At 53.0% G+C, this 12,469-nt stretch overlaps 1 protein-coding gene across 1 annotated transcript; it reads left to right on the plus strand.

Annotated features, from left to right (window-relative positions):
- Positions 1–3,729: 3,729 nt before the first annotated feature.
- RHO (rhodopsin) lies at positions 3,730–9,329 on the plus strand. Its single transcript, XM_042927549.1, has 5 exons — positions 3,730–4,132; positions 6,339–6,507; positions 7,777–7,942; positions 8,049–8,288; positions 9,154–9,329. The coding sequence occupies exons 1-5, from the start codon at positions 3,772–3,774 to the stop codon at positions 9,262–9,264; spliced, it is 1,047 nt and encodes a 348-aa protein (XP_042783483.1). The 5' UTR covers positions 3,730–3,771; the 3' UTR covers positions 9,265–9,329.
- Positions 9,330–12,469: the final 3,140 nt, after the last annotated feature.

The following is a 12,469-nucleotide window of genomic DNA, read 5'->3' on the forward strand; positions in this document are numbered from 1 at the left end:
GCTCAGACTGGGGAGTTAGACAGCCAGTTCACCTCCGGCTCTGCTGAGGAATACTAACCCTCTGAGCCCATTTCCTCAGTGGTCAAAGGTTAGGGAGTGAGACCTCCTCATGGGGGGCCAGGAGTTGTTCATCCACTCGACAAATATTTATTGAGTCCTTGCTCCAAGCTGCCAGCTCAGATTCAGCAAAGTCCAGGCCAGCCCAGCCCTGTACTCTGGAGAGAGATGGGCAATGAATCAGTAAGGAGACAAGTAAGACCACTGCTGACAGTGATAGGTACCGAGTAGAAACGAATGTGATGTGGGAGGCAGAGGGGGAGGCCCGGTGTGTAGAGTCAGGGGCCTCTCCAAGGAGTGCTTTGTAAGCTGAGACCTGAATGAGACTCTAAGAGGCTAATACTGTCAGCAACAGTCATTGATCACTTACAGGCAACAGAGTAGGAAACTGAGGCACAGGGAAGGGAGGGGGCGGGGCTGTGTCCAGGCGGCATGGCCTTAGAGCCTCAGACCAGATGTAAGGGTAGGTGTAAAGGGGCTGTACCCAGCTAAGGGATACCATGGCTCCTAAATGATAAGGTGTGAAGATCTGTGACTGGACCCTGGTGGGAAAGCAGGTCACATCAAACCTGCAGATGGGTGTGGATCCCCCAAGGTTTCCTAGCTTCAGCAAACTGAGGCTGGAGAGGGGAAGTGGGACTTCTCAGGGTGACTCAGGGTCCCAGGCGAGAGTCCAGTGCCACCCCCTGCCTTCAGAACCACCACTGCTGCCCCAGGCCTGTGTGACTCAGTCTTGTGGCTTTCCCACCAGCCCAGCACAACCTCTTTTTTTCTTTTTTCTTTTTCTTTTTTTTTGGTCATTTATACCATGATGTAAACAGCTAGCAGAACTTTCCTGAGAGCTATCTTTCGTGTAGGGATGGAGGCATGGCCAGGCAGGTGGTAGCCAAAGTTTGTTATGTGATCTGGGCCACTGACTCACTGACCACCCTGGACCTCAGTCTCCCCACCTGTGAAATGTAGCAGGGAGGGTCGGTGACTTCTGTTGAACTTTTTGCTCACTATGAGCCTGTTGCTCTGAACAAAGAGCGTTTTTTTGTTGTTGTTTAAGAAAAGGATTCTTTGTCATGCCTCACAGAATACAATGCAATGTCACAGTGGTGATGCCTTTAATTCCTCCCTGGCCATAGCCCTGTGACAAGGGTCATTAAACTCTGAGACTTAGAGAGGGAAGCACTGATTGAAATAACCTAGATCTGTCTATCCACTCGATCCGCAAATGCTGAGCACCTACTATGTGCCAGGCCCTGAGGATACATCAGTGAACAAAACAGACAGAAATCCCAGCTCCTTCCAGTGTATGGGAAGTGATTTACATTTTGCAACGTCCTGAGAACCATGCTCAGCTCTGGGAACCCTGCTGAGAGCTGGGCAGACCACACACCCCCACCCCCCACCCCTGCCTGCTCACATGACAGCCTGTGAGTTGGACAAAAAACATGTGAACAGAGCATAAATTAAAATCTTCCAAGCTGTCACAGCATTAGGAGGAGGTGAAGGCAAGGTGCTGAGGTCTATGGTTGAGGGCTCACCCCAGCCAGCTCTGGGCTGTGTGGGGGTCAGTCTTGACCCAGGGAGTCTGGTGCGCCTCCCTCCGTCTGGCTACCAGGGCCACGTCAGAATCAAACCCTCCACCTTGACCTCATTAACATTGGGCCTAATCACTGAACCAAGCACCTTAAACTGCGAAAGGTCACACCCCAGCAGCCCTGCCACGCCTTCCCTTGAGCTCATTCCACCAGTACACACTTCTGCAGCCCTCCATGTGCAAGCCCTGACCGCCCGCAACAGGCAGGGATCTGGACTCTCAGGCGGGCTGAAGGGAGGGGGAGGGCTTTTCTGAGGAAACAGGTCTGGGGGTGTCAGGGGGGAAGAGACTGCATTGAAGAGAGTATAAGGGCTGGAAGTCTCAGAGATGGGGACACTTCCCTGGCCGACTCCTTCCATCGATCACTAAGTTCATGGTTCAGACTTCACCTTTCTGGACTGCTCCGAACGACAGTGTGTTGGGAGCGGGTCACGATCTGAACTTGTCCTATTTCATTTGTTTCAGTACTTATTTGTGAGCGCTGCCAGCCCCACAGAATGGTACTTCCTGTGGGCATCGTCCTTCTCTACCATGTTCATCAGAACTGAGCACTGTGGGTGGAGCACAGTAGGTGCTCCATACACGTTTGTGGTTGGAGGCTGGTCATCAAGCACCGGTGTGCTGGGCACTGCCATGTGCCCCACTTCATTTCTCGGGGGGCATCACTGTGCCCCTTTCACTGATGGGGGGAGCCTGTCAGTGCAGAGCCATTCGCCCCCAGAACCTGATTTTGTGGAGTGACCTGCCACACAGCTTCCAAGGCCCACTGTCCCAGCCCAGCTGACACAGACGTCCCCAGATGTGCCCTGTGTGTTGCAGTGTCCAACCAGTTCTTTTTCTAGGCTCAGCCTCACCTTCACACTGGACCCAAGCCTGCCTTGCTCACGGCAGTGATCTGGTGCCTAGCATGTCACCTGGCACACAGCTGCCTCCTGGATGCAAGGCCTTGCTTCAGGAGCCTTAGAGCCTCTGTCCCCTTTCTGCTCCAGTCACCCCCTGCCTGGTCCCCTCCTCTATCCTCACTCCCTCCAATACATCTTGGGGGCATTTGAGCCACATTTCTGCCCCTTATGATCTGCCCAAGCCACTGCCCAATGCTATTTGGATAAAACCAGGTTTCTCAGTTTGGTATTAAGACCCACCAGAGCTGGCTTCATAGCCCATGTGCGGCCTCACCCCTGACAGGCCTCAGGCCTCTGTCAGCCCTTGTCTTTAGTCTCCCCTGTCTTCCCTGCTTGGCAACCTAACAAAATACTCCCCTCCCTCAAAGACCCAAACTTCACCTCCTCGGACACCTCACCGTTATAAGCGGTCTCTCCTCCCTTGGCCTCATGGAAACCCCTCCCTGGACCTGGATCTGTTCAGGGTCTTCCTCGGCGCATAACCTCCTCCTTTCTGGATTTTTGTATCCCCAGTGGCCTGCACATGAATATTTAATGAACGAGTGAGTGAGTGAATTCCAGTTCAAATACTTATTGAGCTCCGGGTCTATGCCAGGCTGTGGTCTGGCATGGAAAGTGCCAAAGATGGCAGGACGTGGCCCCTGGCCCTCATGGAGCTCATAACTTGGTGAGATGGACTAGTGTTAGGGACTGAGCCAGGAGGTGACAGGTGGGGAAGAAATAGGTAAGAGGCTGAGAGACTCAGAGGAGACATGAGAGAGCTCATGGTCCAGTGGGGAGGAAGACAAAGTCCTCTGGCATGAAATGAGGGGGACGTGGGCGTGGAGCCAGAGGTCCCAATGCCAGGCCAAGGCCAACAGACTGAGATGGGCAGAGATTCCTGGGGACTAGAAGAGTTGGGGTTGGGTCTCCTGCCCTTTCCCAGGGTCCCCAGTACCTCCCTTCTCTGGCCCCAGGCTTCTGCCTAGAGTCACCTTGGCCGTTCTTGGAAGCCAATTAGGCCCCCAGTTGCAGTAGTGGGGATTAGTATGATTAATAATGCCCCCAATCTTCCAGGTGCTGATTCAGCCAGGAGCTTAGGGAGGGGAGGTCACTTTATAAGGGCCTTGGGGGGGGTGCTTAGAGCCCAGAGTCGTCCAGCCAGAGCCCTGGGTGGCCAAGTTCAGGCCTCAGCAGCACTCTTGGGTCTGAGCCGCCCCCAGGGCAGCCACCAGGACCACAGCCATGAACGGGACGGAGGGCCCGAACTTCTACGTGCCCTTCTCCAACAAAACGGGTGTGGTACGCAGCCCCTTCGAGTACCCACAGTACTACCTGGCTGAGCCATGGCAGTTCTCCATGCTGGCCGCCTACATGTTCCTGCTCATCGTGCTTGGCTTCCCCATCAACTTCCTCACGCTCTACGTCACGGTCCAGCACAAGAAGCTGCGCACGCCTCTCAACTACATCCTGCTCAACCTGGCTGTGGCCGACCTCTTCATGGTCTTCGGTGGCTTCACCACCACCCTCTACACCTCTCTGCATGGATACTTTGTCTTTGGGCCCACAGGATGCAATTTGGAGGGCTTCTTTGCCACACTGGGCGGTAAGAACTGGTGTATGGGTGGCTAGCTGGGGGAGTCAGGAGTCAGCGGTGGGGAGGGTGTGGAGGGATCTGGAGAGAACTCCATATTTGGGGATGGTGGTTAAGAGGACTTCTCCCCTCTACATTCATCAGTGCTCTCCACTTAATCAACAAACACTGTCAGTAATGATAAGCTAGGCTGCTGTTTATTGAGGGCAGGCATTGGACACTGTTTATCTCACATAGAGTGGTGCCATTGTCTTGCTTTGCATCAGGGAAACTGAGGATGAAAGAGTCAAGGGCCTTGCTGGGGCCACATTGTGGTGAGGATAGAGCTGAGTTTCCAGCCCACATTTCTTTTTTTTTTTTTAAATTTGTTTTAACATTTATTGTCAAGAGACAGAGCACGAGCGGGGGAGGGGCAGAGAGAGAGGGAGACAGAATCTGAAGCAGGCTCTAGGCTCTGAGCTGCCAGCACAGAGCCCGATGCCAGGCTCGAACTCACGAACTGAGAGATCATGACCTGAGCAAAAGTCGGACACTTAACTGACTGAGCCACCCAGACGCCCCTAACATTTATTCATTTTTGAGAGAGAGAGGGAGACAGAGCATGAGCAGGGCGGGAGGGTCGTGCAGAGAGAGGGAGACACAGAATCCGAAGCAGGCTCCAGGCTCTGAGCTGTCGGCACAGAGCCTGACGCAGGGCTTGGACCCACAAACCATGAGATCATGACCTGAGCCCACATTTCTGCGGCTCCTCAGGCCATGTTCTATTTCCCTCGGAGAAGCTGTGCCTTGTCACACCCATGTTGGGCAGTGGGAATAGAGCTGGACAAGACAGATCTCTGTGCTCAGGGCTTTCAGACCGGGGTGGCACACAGATCATTAGTCCTCTGGCCACTGGACTTTGCCTGTGCTAAACAATGGGCTCAGTCTCTCCCCAACAGTGTCTATCCAATCTTGCAGAGAAGGGTCTGCCTGTGTGTGGCAGCCCTATATCACTCCTACCTCGTGGCATGAGACTGGGTGATCTGTGACCATTGAAGGTGACAAACGCCCAGTGGTGGCCGGAGATTCCCCAGGCATGGGGCTGAGACAGTGTCCTGGACATGTGAAAGAGGGAGAAGACAAGGAGGCAGAACAGTCCTTGTGGCTGGTGCTGGGCTCTCCCAGCCACCCTGGCTCTCTCCTGCTTGCCTGAGAGGCCATGTGTCCTCAGAGAAGGGGGGCACTTCTGGATCTGAGCCAGGAGACCTAGGCCCTTGTCACTGCCCTGCCACATCCCTGAATGTGCCTCTTCTCTCCTCCGTGCCTCACTGTTCTCATCTACTAAACGGGATCTGTTATCTCTGCAGCAACCCCATCAGTTTTCTAGTCAAAGGAACTATTTGATCGCACTTTTCAAAGCTACAGATCTCCACACAGGTCTAGTCCCTCCCCTATGGAAGGGGTTTCTTGGAAGGGGATAAGCCCCCCACACACAATAAGGCTGGAGGTGGGTTGAGGAGTCTCAGGCTAGAAGGCAGGGGTGAGATGGAGGCCACATGCAGGTAGACACTTCTCTGCCGGGCTGGCATCAGTTTACAATTATTTTCCTGGAGTAATACTTAGTAGTGTTGTTTTTCTCTCTCAGAAATGTCCCGGTTTGGTTGATAAATTCTATGGCTAACCTCCTGAATGAGTTTCTGGGGTGATGTGTAGGGCAGTTGTCTGAATTCCACCATTCTTTCCTGCTTCTTCTTCTGGGCAAAACATTGCTCAGCTTTCTGGCTCCCAGGTGGGGACCCACAGGCCCAGGTTATTTCATTCCCCACAGGGGAGAGGCTGCTGCACAAGAGGGAGAGCAGGAATTCTAGCTCCAGCAGGCACTCTGCCTGTTGCCCCACGAAGTGCACATTCTTCTGCAAAAACTCCCTACAGGGATCCTAGTCTAATCATGACCCTGGAATCTGATTTCCTGTCCTTCATGAACCCAGAGCCCTGACTGAACTAACTCCTCTTCCTGGGAGGTACCCGGTTCACTCTCTTCTCAGCATAATGCCTTTCTGCCTCACAGCCCCTTGGCTCCTCTTCTCAGAATCGAAGCCCTCTCTTTCCCAAGTCCTGGCTCCAACTGTGCCTTAGGTGGCCTTCCTGCCTGCCCTCTCCCATCCAGGAGGAGCGCTTCCTTCTTGGACAGTGGGGTCCAGGCAGGTGATGTGTTGACTGATAGCTGACTGCCTTGCAGGTGAAATTGCCCTGTGGTCTTTGGTGGTCCTGGCCATTGAGCGGTACGTGGTGGTGTGTAAGCCCATGAGCAACTTCCGCTTTGGGGAGAACCATGCCATAATGGGCGTCGCCTTCACCTGGGTCATGGCACTGGCCTGCGCTGCACCCCCCCTCGTTGGTTGGTCCAGGTAATGGCACTAAGCAGAAGGGAAGGGTCCCTGGGGTGGGGGTTCTTTACAGGGTCCCCGGCCAGGACTCAAACCTGGGGCTCATTCTGGGCACCGAGCTTATATGTCCCCCACCCCAAACACCCACCCTGGCAGCTCTCCCAGGGTTGGGGTTTAGGGTAGGGGAAGAGAGAATCAGACCCTAATGTTGCTCCAGGAGCTAGTGCCACCTCCTGGGCCCCATGTCAAAGGAGAATCCAAGACGCCCAACCCTTAACCTTGGCTGTGCCCCTAATCCTCAACTAAGCCAGGACCAGATTCCAATCCTCTTTGCCCCATAGGCAACTCCCTCTGACCTTGGGCCTCAGCACCTGGGGAGGCCAAGCCTACCTAGTGCAAGTGGGTGACACTGTAGCCCCTGGGAACTGTGTCCTGTCCAGCCTCTAGTCCATCATCTGCAAATGGGGCTCAGATGAGAGATGGGAGGACAGTGGTTTGGGAAACTGGACGGGTGACCCTGTGGCTTCCTGGAGGCCTCGTGTCCCTCTGCTTCTAGGAAATTCCCAATCTTTCTTCCCTTCCCTCCTCTCTCAGCTTCCTGGGGTCAATTTTCTTTTTTATTTTATTTATTTATTTTTTTGTCCTTTGTTGAATCTGAGCCCATCGCCTCCAGCCTCTTTCCCTGTTTTCTCCAGTCCTGCCCAGTCCCATCCCCACAGGCACAGCCAATAGACACTCCATTGTCACCATCCTCTGAAATCACAGAAACATCCTAACCATCTGTCCCTGGGACCTCTTGTTTCTCGAAACTGTGCAAAGACCCCTTAGTTACTCTGTGTGCCCATCTTTGGCCTAGAAAATACACTTACCCTGTTAGTAAGACCCTAGTTTGTACAAACTGCCTCAAATACAGAGTTCGGGGGCTTTTCTCGTCTCCCCACCAACCTCTGCCTTGCACAGCCTGAGCCTCCAGCCACTAGAAGCAGCCAGTGTGGTGAGGAAACACAGTGCAGGTCCGCGGTGTCCGGGCTCTGCTAGGCAAGAGACTGGACCATCTCATGATAGCATGGCTGTTTTCACAAGGGCATTTGAATCCCTCATCTCCGTTGATTTGATCCTCACAGTCATGCAGCCATGCAGATATTTTATTATGCTTCTTTTAAAGAGAGGGAAAGTGGGACCCAGAGCAAGCCCAGCCACACAGCAGGTGTGTTGGGGGCCTGTTCCTCAAGTCCCTCACATGTGGGTCTCCCCGTGCCCTCTCTTGCCCCGTCCCCCTCTGGTGGTCAGGTACATCCCTGAAGGCATGCAGTGTTCATGCGGGATCGACTACTACACACTCAAGCCAGAGGTCAACAACGAGTCCTTTGTCATCTACATGTTCGTGGTCCACTTCACCATCCCCATGATCGTCATCTTCTTCTGCTACGGGCAGCTTGTCTTCACAGTCAAGGAGGTATGGACCTGTGTTGGGTGCTGGGGACACATACATTGGTTGGGTTGAGACTGGCCTCTGTCCCAAAGGAGCCACAGTCTGGACAGCAGACCCTGTGTCCTTACAGGCGGCAGCCCAGCAGCAGGAGTCAGCCACCACCCAGAAGGCTGAGAAGGAGGTCACTCGCATGGTCATCATCATGGTCATTGCTTTCCTGATCTGTTGGGTGCCCTACGCCAGCGTGGCATTCTACATCTTCACCCACCAGGGCTCCAACTTTGGCCCCATCTTCATGACACTCCCGGCGTTCTTCGCCAAGTCCTCCTCCATCTACAACCCTGTCATCTACATCATGATGAACAAGCAGGTGCCTGCTGGTGGGGCGGAGGGGTCCAGGGGCCCCAGGCTGCAGGCATTGCCTGCGGAGGACAAGCCATGTCCTTGACTGGGCCTCAGTCATTTCACCTGCAAAACTAGGCAGGGAAACTGGTATCCCCCAGAGCATCAGAGTCATCTAGGAGAAATGCAGATTCCTGCTGAATCAGAAGCTCAGGGTGAGCCCAGGAACCTGCATTTCTAACAAGCCCACCAGGTGACTCTCACACTGGCTCAAGTATGAGAAGTGCCAGTCCAGACGGTTCTGGAGGCCCACTTTAAAAGTCAAATGGTCTAAGTCCCAAGCCTGGGAATGGGATGGTGCCAGTCTCCACAAAGCTGAACAAGGAGCTAAAGTCTTATTCCGAGGGAGGAAGGGATAAAGCAGTTCTTTAACACCAACCAGTGACTTCTCTGCAGAATCCATGAACCTGTGGGGGAAAACATGGTCTCTAGAGTTAGGCATATTGGTTTCAAATCCCAGTTCTTCTTTTTTAGCTGATTGACACTTGGGAAGTCACTTCCCTTCTCTGGGCTTCAGTGTCTTTTTCCCTAGAGAGGGTAAAATCCCAAACTCTAGGGCTATATAAGGTACTTACAGATAGCCCTTGGCACACAGAGGGCATCAGGGAATGTCATCAGTAGCAGAGCCCTCTTGGGTTTGGTCCCTGGCATCTCTGGGGTGGGGCCACATGCACTTACTAAATTCCCTCCAGGAAGCCAGATTTGAGAGGGGAGTGGAGGCTGTGAGAGCCAGAAGCAGGGAAGGGGTTGGAGGTAAATCTCGCCAACCACTCCAGTTTGCTACACACACTTTCGGTGGACCCTGATTCTGACTCACGTTCTTTGCCTTCCAGTTCCGGAACTGCATGCTCACTACCCTCTGCTGTGGCAAGAACCCACTGGGTGATGACGAGGCCTCCACCACTGCCTCCAAGACGGAGACCAGCCAGGTGGCACCAGCCTAAGCCCTGCCAAGGACTCTATGGTCAACTGTAGGAGTCTCCCATTCCCTATGCCTACCCCCAGCTACAGCTGCCCCACCAGGAACCAGGTCTGTTGGAACCAGGTTGCGCAGACTCCTTGAGTTAAAAAAAAAAAAAAAAAAAAAAAAAGAATAACGAGAGAAAAATGAGGCTCCCCACTCGACAAGTATGACCCGATCTGGAGTCCTGAGTTCCCAGGGGCTGGTGGGATCTCTGCCCCTCCTCTCCCCAACTCATGTCTCAGGAACACAAGAACTCTTGCTCCCTGGAAAGGTGTCCCAGCTTAGGGATAAATGTATAGCACAGAGTGGGGCACACAGTAGGTGCTTAATAAATGCTAGATGGATGAAGGAAGGAACGAATGGGGGAATGAATGAAGGAATGAATGGGCAGGGAGAGCATATCTACCCTCTCAAAACCACCTTAGCTGCAGCTCACCTTCAGCTGGTGTCCTTGAACAGTTTCCCTCCCTGGGCCTCACTTTCTTCGCCCGTAAAATGGAAACCCCAAATTCTTGGTCCTGCAAACGCATGGCTGCTGTGAAGATCAAATGAGATTTTGATCTCATATATGTGTGTATATGTGTGTGTGTGAGTGTGTGTAAGCACTTTGTAAATGGTAAGGAGCTGTACAGATTGTAGTTAACATTATGAATAACACCAATTAATATAATTAACTAATATGATCATCTCTTCTTGATAGTCACCATTTTGAGACTGGGCAAGGCCCTGAGCATCCAGCCTCAGCAGGTTTTTTTAAAATTCACCAGATGTCAAGGCCAGACCAGGGCTGGTGGTCGGTCTGCAGAGAGGGACTGTCAAGGGAATGCAGAATACAGTCATCAGGACTGAAAAAACAACGTCAGGGGACTGCAGTCTGGGACCAAGGCCCAGGGTCTCACCTCTGACGTGAACTCCCAGGCCCGGTGCCTCCCCTTCCTCATGCAGCCTAGGGAGAGACAGGCCTTTCTCTCAGCTTCTGCAAACTACCTGCCCTCCTTCCCAGCCCCTAGGCCGCAGCAACTCTAGGCCAGCATGGAGCTGGGCCTAGAAGCCATATGCTAGGCTAGACTCTAGGCCAGCATGGCCATATGCTAGGCCAGCAACTCTAGGCCAGCATGAGCTAGAAGCCATATTCACCTGCCCACATTTAATGAAGAGCTGAGTCCCCAGTGGAACCCTTTTCTCAAAGATCTCAGAAACAGAAAGTGGGAAATTCAGATGGGCCCATCTTCCCTGGGGATGTTCACAGATCCCAGAGTTGAGCACCCTTGCTGGGTAAGCCTGTTTTTAGTAGCTCCAGTCCATTGTCCATTCTGGAAAGTCCTTGCTGCAAAGCTGGTGGGAACTCTAGGGTATCAGAATTGTGCTGCTTGCATAACTGCCCCTCCTCCACGTAACCAAGACCAGAAGCTCTAACTCTTCCCAGCTCTGCCTGGAGACTAGGCAAATCGGGGCATTAAAAGCTCAGCTCTTATACTTGGTGTTAAGGGTGGTGGTTTTTGTTGCTCTCAAGCTCTTTCTCTGCAGGATGGATTGAAATTGGGCAGTAATTTCCACCTGATCTCTAACCCTGGGATGCTGGGTTTGGGCAACCAGCAGGGCCCCCTGCGGGTGTGGGGTGGAGGGAGCAGGCCCGGGAATGAGAAAAGCCCCAACTTTGGAGTCACAGAAACCCAGGTGACCTTTGAAACTGCAAGCAAGTTTGGCCATCTCTCTGAGTCTCCTTATCAGCAAAAAGGAATCTGAACCTGAGCTTGAGGGGACCGCAAACTTCGCGTGGCCAGCCTGCTTCCTGGTGCACTGTAGCCAGTGGGAGACTTCTGACATTACTGGGCCTCAGCTCAGAGCTGGCCTTACCAAGAACACCATCTGCAAGGGGAACAAGGATGGAGACATAGTCTCAAGAGTTACCCTCAACCTCCAAGGTGGGAAAGGGTGGCTGGAGCCTGAGATGGAAGTTCCCCAGTGCCATGGTGGGGGCTGAAGCAGGTAATAGCTGGGATCTCTACTCTTGCCCCTCTAGGTGATATACTCTGCCTCCGTAGGTGATGCCAGTCAGGGTTTCTTTGGCTGCAAGTGTCAGGAAATCTAACTCAACAGGGCTGAAACAGAAAGGAGAAATTGTTGGCTCCCCAAAACAAAAAAACCCAGGGCTTCAGGCATGGCTAGATGCAGGTGCTCAGATGTTATCAGACTTCTGTATCTCCCCTCTGGTTATAGTTTTCTCTGTTGGCTTTGGAAAGGGCTACCAGCAGTCCCAAGCTCAGCTAGCCTTGCAGGAAGTGAGCTGTTTTTCCTGACAGTTCCAGCAAAGGTCCTGGGTAGGGCTCTCACTGGCCAGGTCTGGGTCACCTGATCACTCCTAATCCTGTCACCAGGTTAAAATGGGGATTCATCCTCTGATAGGCCCGGCTTGAGTCACCTCATTGTCCCTAAACCTATCACCAGGCTGGGATGGGGATGTAGCCTCTCATTGGCCAGGGCTGGGTCACCTGATCACTCAGACCAAGGTAGGGTTAACCCTACATAAACCAAATGGTCTGAGTGAGGGTGGGGACTGGAAGGAGCCCAAAAGATTCCTGGGGGAGGGGGGGTGTCGTTACCAAAAGGAAGAGGCCCAGAGGTAGGGTGGGCAGAACTAACGGTGGCCCAGAGGGGCTGGCCTCTGTCTAAGTAGGTGATGTCCAGCTATACCAGGCTTCCCTCCCACACTGGGGACCCAGGGGAGAAGATTCCCATGGTGGGTCCCGCACATCTCACTCTCCATTTCTGATGTGTTGGGCCAGGCATGGCCATGGGAGAGACATGCTTGCTTTGCAGGCAGCCCTCTTTCCTCACTGCCCCACCTCAGTCCACTTATTCTGAGGAGTGGTATCCTTGTTTTAGCTACATATTCAGAGAAAAAAATTAACTCTCTAGCCAGAAGTCTCTTTTTTCATGGTAGAAGGGAAAACCTCTTTCCCTCCTTAATTTATAACCGATTTGACAGGCACTTGGGGACATTTGCCAATAAAGGCAAAGGAGTGCTGACTTAGGTTTGGTTGAGGGTGTTACCCACCTCATCTCCAGGCTCCAGGTAGCCAGCAGGTTTATGGAACACCTCTTATATACAATCATATCTACAGTCAACCTGATCTTAGGAAGCTGACCCCAGGCCAGGATGAGCTGGGGACTCAGAGATGGGT

Source organism: Panthera leo, chromosome A2 (genome assembly GCF_018350215.1).
Source record: "Panthera leo isolate Ple1 chromosome A2, P.leo_Ple1_pat1.1, whole genome shotgun sequence".
In the NCBI taxonomy this organism is placed as follows: domain Eukaryota; kingdom Metazoa; phylum Chordata; class Mammalia; order Carnivora; family Felidae; genus Panthera; species Panthera leo.